Source organism: Helobdella robusta (genome assembly GCF_000326865.2).
Source record: "Helobdella robusta unplaced genomic scaffold HELROscaffold_73, whole genome shotgun sequence".
Taxonomy (NCBI): Eukaryota; Metazoa; Annelida; class Clitellata; order Rhynchobdellida; family Glossiphoniidae; genus Helobdella; species Helobdella robusta.
This window is the reverse complement of record NW_008705415.1, coordinates 120,515-125,754: the sequence shown is the minus strand read 5'-3', so window position 1 is coordinate 125,754 and position 5,240 is coordinate 120,515. Positions and strand designations below refer to the sequence as shown.

Below are 5,240 nucleotides of genomic sequence, written 5' to 3'. Positions count from 1 at the left end.
AGAATTTATAGAATATTGTAAAAATTATGGTCTATAGAAAAATCGAAAAAACGAACTACAAACATATTAACGCCAAACATTCTGTAGAATTTATAGAATATTGTAAAAATTATGGTCTATTACCAATATATATATATATATATATATATAGAAAGAGAGAGAGAGAGAGAACAGATAGAAAGTATTGATAAATAAACTTTTTTCAAGTTGATATTTAAATATAAGTAGAATTAACTCGAAAGAAATATTTTTTATTTATTATTCTTTTGTTTATCATAATTACTATTGTTATTATTACTATTATCGGATTTATTAACATTAAAATGGCAATTAATCAATGAAAATATAAGACATGTATGTGTATATACCATCGAAAAGTGATCAGTAAAACCGCGAAAGATCTGCGGAAGAAAGTACACAAAAACAGTATAAATACATACATACACACACACACATACATACATACACAAACTCACACACGTACATAAGCACACAAACATATAAAAGTTAAAACCTAATCAAACGTACTCACACTCAAACAAACACACATACAAACATACATACAAACACAAACAAACACACAAACACAAGGAAATACATAGATACTAGGTAAAATCTCAACACCATCGCCTAATAAACCCGGAACATTTAGTCTTTCGGATATCTATGTTGGGCTTGTGGAATGGGGACAACCAAGAAATGGACAGAGGGCTGCCAAATGTCTCGTAAAAATTGTGGATCGCTTTCCTTCTCCGCTCATATATCGGACGCTCGTTGGTTTTGAATTCTACAGACTATAATAAAATATATAATTTATAGACTATAATAAAAAATATAATTTATAAAATGTTACGATATCACGGTGACGTCATAAACAAATATGCCTGGCGTAATAATTATGACGTCATTAAAGATTGTGGTAAGCCATGGCTTAACATGAAGTTATGTGATTTGATGTGATTTGGTCAGTATTATACATGGCCAAAAAAGCATCAATAATAATAATTATTATTTATATTATAACAATAATAACAACAACGATAGCAATAATAACAACAACAGCAACAACACCAACGGTTATATCGTAATAGATGCAGAATATTTGCTTCCCCAAGACAAAGAAGCACAAAACCGTCATTGGAATATTGAAAAATCCAAGAAAAAGCTCCGCTATATAATTATCGTAAAGATGGGCAGTTATATCGGCATTTGCTGTGTTTTGGAGTGAAAATATTTTGCCATAATAATAATAATAATAAACATAATAACAATTATTATTATTTTTATTATTGATTCTTGTTGCTATTACGCTTATTTATCATCATCAATCGATATCATTATCATCAGCAGCAGCTGCTGCAGCAGCGTCAGCATCCTACCATCATCATTATTATTATAATTATAATTATTATTATTATAATTAATACTTTTAGATAGTTCCAGAATTATTGGCTTGAGTTTTCCGACGAGGAGAGCATTGGTTATGTACGAAAGAAGCATCGTGTATAACTGAATAATAATTATAATAATTATTATAATTATGATAATTGTAATTATAATATTAACAACAACGATAAAAATTAAACTCCTATTAAATTGCCATCATAGCTAGGGATCTCATTGCATTGTCAGGCGCCATAGCCATTCTGCGCTATTTCAAAGGCATATATAATTTCAATATTATGACAATAATAATAATAACTATAATTAATAATAATTATGAGTAATTATAGTAAAATACTAACGTTAAGTAGCATGAAATACTTTAGGTTGTAGAGGCCAACGCAGTTACCGATCCATGTGCAATGATGGTCCATTTTGTAGACACACTTTTTACATACGCTTAGTCGCATATCATCAATAATCACAATTATTATAATACTAATAATAATAATATAATAATAATAATTATTATTATAATATAATAATAATAATAATTCTTGTTATTCTTTGTTATCTGCCTAATTCAAGGATATATTTTCTGCCTCCAATGTTACTATTTTGTTAAACCTGCAGTGGTGCGTTCGATAGGATTTGAAGCCGGTGCAGATGAGACAACGATGGATGGTTATTGAACTATCATAGGCTGTTCTTCTCATTATTCGATTGATCTCTTCCCTGAAATCTAGTCTGCTGACGTAGTTCTGTTTTGTGTGCGTGCGTGTGTGTGTGCGTGTGTGTGTGTGCGCGCGCGTGTGTGTTGTGTGTATGTATTAATTATTCACTTGTACGTATTTTTGTATCAAACATTCGCATTGCTATACAATAGTTTGCATTTGTATTAAAGTAGCTTCTGTTGTATTTTTTCTAAAGCAACAAAACATTAAAAATAGCAATAGAGAACGAGACGAAGAGACAAAAAAAATGACAACACTACAGACAGACAAACCTCATTGCAAGAAGCAGCCTTATAGTGCGAAACACACAGTAACACGAGCAGAAAGACTGACACTGAGAATATGAAAACCACCCAGGTAGGGTCAGCCCCTTCTACGAAAATAAGTTTGCGACATGTTATGTAGAAGCAGAGACTCAGCAGGGTATACATCAAAACAATGCATAGGGGCCCAAAATTTAACCGTGCTGGTCTTGCAGCTCGTTCAATGTTGGCTGCTTGGTTCATCTTTTTGAAGTCGTAGCTGCTGTAGTTGTTGTGGCTTGTAGTTGGGTATCTAGCGGTAGTAGTAGTTGTTGTAGTAGTTGCTGAGTTGAAACGTCTTAAAGGTGAAATAAAAATTAAAAGATTATAAAGATTTCAATGATTCTAACTAACCCAACTGCTTCAATATGGCTGAAGGTGAATTTATAATTATTATTATAAAATATTACAACAATATTCTACAATATTCTATTACTAAAGTTGAAACACCTTAAAAATTTTTTCCTCTGTAACAATAATAAGATTTTTGAGTTCGACTCAAGTACAACTCAACTGAGTACTGAAATATTTATACAATTTATACTATTAGAGTATACACCTTAATATGTATGCAATACAAAAATTGTCTTTTTTTGTTGTATTTTTTTGTTGTATATGCTTTGTAGACATAGTATATGTTTGTGTACAACCGTTTCTAATAGATACCAATGTGTGACATGTTTGTCTGTGTGTGTGTGTTGTGTGTGTGTTGTATGTGTGTGTCTGTGTTGTGTGTGTGTGTATGCATATTTTCAAACTGACAATGACGATAACAAGATAAAAGATAACATTAGAAATGCTAGCAGTAACAATGTAATAATAGCACTTATTCAACAACTTTACTTACACATACAGAAGAATACATACACACGGGTACACACACACACACACACACATATATACACACGCACACTCACACATACACACACACCCACACGGACAAGCATATACATGATGATTATGATCTGACAATGAGGCATAAAAAATCGACCCTGACATTTAAAATTTTTACATTCAATGGCTAAGAACCATTGTGACCTAGCCCCCAATTGGTGAAAATTTGTAACCATTTTTTTCACTTTGCTATACGTCGATGATGGTTATGATTCTACAGAAACAGTGAGGGCGCTGCTGCTGCTGATGATGATGATGAGTCTTCGCTGGCGGGAGTGACGTCATTTGAATACTAATTATTTACTATTAACTGTATGATAGTCAGTCTGACGATTTTAACATTCTATCGTTTAGTAGGTATTTTGTATGTTGTTATTGTTGTTGTTGACGATGACGATGATGATGATGATGACAAAGATGATGATGATGACGATGACAAAGATGATGATGATGACGACGAAGATGATGACGATAATGATGAATGTTTGAAGGAACCTTTCAACGCTGGATTGCAGTTATTAAAAAGCGTTGAAAAGTGAACGCGTTGTTTGAAATGTCTGTTGTTGTTGTTTTATTATTATTATTATTATTATTATTATTATTATTATTATTGTTGTTGTTGTTCTTGATGATGCTGTAGTGATTTTTATTTTTATATTACTTCTTATACTTTTAGAGTATCAGTATCAGCAGCAGCTGCAAAAGTAGTAGTAGTGGTAGTAGTAGTAGTAGTAGTAGTAGTAGTAATAGTAGTAGAAGTAGTAGTAGTGGGAGCAGTAGTAACGGTAGTAGTAATAGTAGTAGAGGAAGTAATAGTAGTAGTAGTAGTAATTTTTTCAACAACAAAGCTCATATAACTATAAAACTACTATTATTGTTACTACTACTGCTACAACAACTACTGCAGCTACTGCTGCTACCACTACTACCACAACTTGTACTAAATTATTGCGTGTTATTATTATTATTATTATTGCTAGGTAGTGATTGACTGGTTAGCTTTATGGCAGTCAGTCGAAAGATGCTATAATAACGATAATTTAACGAGAAAACATAATTACATGTGCTCTGTTGTCTAAAACATTACTACTATTACAACTATTACTTCCACTACTTCCACTACTACTACTACTTCTACTACTATTACTACTACTGCTGCTACTACTACTACTACAACAACTACTACTACTACAACTACCACTACTACCACTACTACTACTACTACTATTACTACTACTACTAGTAGTAGTATAGTAGTATTAGTGGTGGTAGTAGTAGTAGTAGTAGTAGTAGTAGTGGTGGTGGTAGTAGCAGTAAAAAATCAGGCAAGTAAAATTAAACATCATCGTTGCTATTTTGTGATTAACTGTACGCTGAGAGTTAGTGAAAGAACCATCGAATAATAAAAGAAAAAATATTTGTATATATGTTTGTTTGTATGTTTGTTTGTTTGTATGTAGGTTTGTTTGTTTTTTATGTATTTATGTTTGTTTGTATGTAAGCATGTTTTATTTTGAGATTGTAAATCAAACTTTTTCACAAAGTTAAAACATAGAAATAAAATAAATATTTCTTCAGAACATAATCGCTACAAAATGTGCACAAACAAGAAAACATACATACAAACAAACAAAAACATACACAAATATACAAACACAAACATACAAACAAACAAAAGCAAACAACAAACAAACATACCGACGAAGCAACTGTTGATTTCTTTATAATTCATGTCTCATCACTCTATGCTTTAATGATCCTAAGCCTCTACTAGCTACTCTAAATAACTAACGAAACATGCACACATACATACACACATACTTACATGCATACATACTTACATGCATACATACATACATACATACATACATACAGACATACATACATACATACATACATACATACATACATACATACATACGTAGGA

The 5,240-nt window shown here is 31.5% G+C and overlaps 1 protein-coding gene across 1 annotated transcript in view; it reads right to left on the bottom strand.

The window, feature by feature from the left end:
* Window positions 1–857: 857 nt before the first annotated feature.
* Window positions 858–5,240, bottom strand: part of HELRODRAFT_194305 (hypothetical protein) — a gene marked incomplete at both ends in the record, with an annotated part of 5,716 nt that continues 1,333 nt past the window's right edge. The window contains 8 exons of the mRNA XM_009031378.1: window positions 858–884; window positions 1,076–1,212; window positions 1,428–1,509; window positions 1,746–1,842; window positions 2,011–2,144; window positions 2,390–2,703; window positions 2,774–2,791; window positions 3,809–3,870. Of these exons, the coding sequence (XP_009029626.1) occupies window positions 858–884; window positions 1,076–1,212; window positions 1,428–1,509; window positions 1,746–1,842; window positions 2,011–2,144; window positions 2,390–2,703; window positions 2,774–2,791; window positions 3,809–3,870 (871 nt within the window). The remainder of the gene's footprint in view (window positions 885–1,075; window positions 1,213–1,427; window positions 1,510–1,745; window positions 1,843–2,010; window positions 2,145–2,389; window positions 2,704–2,773; window positions 2,792–3,808; window positions 3,871–5,240) is intronic.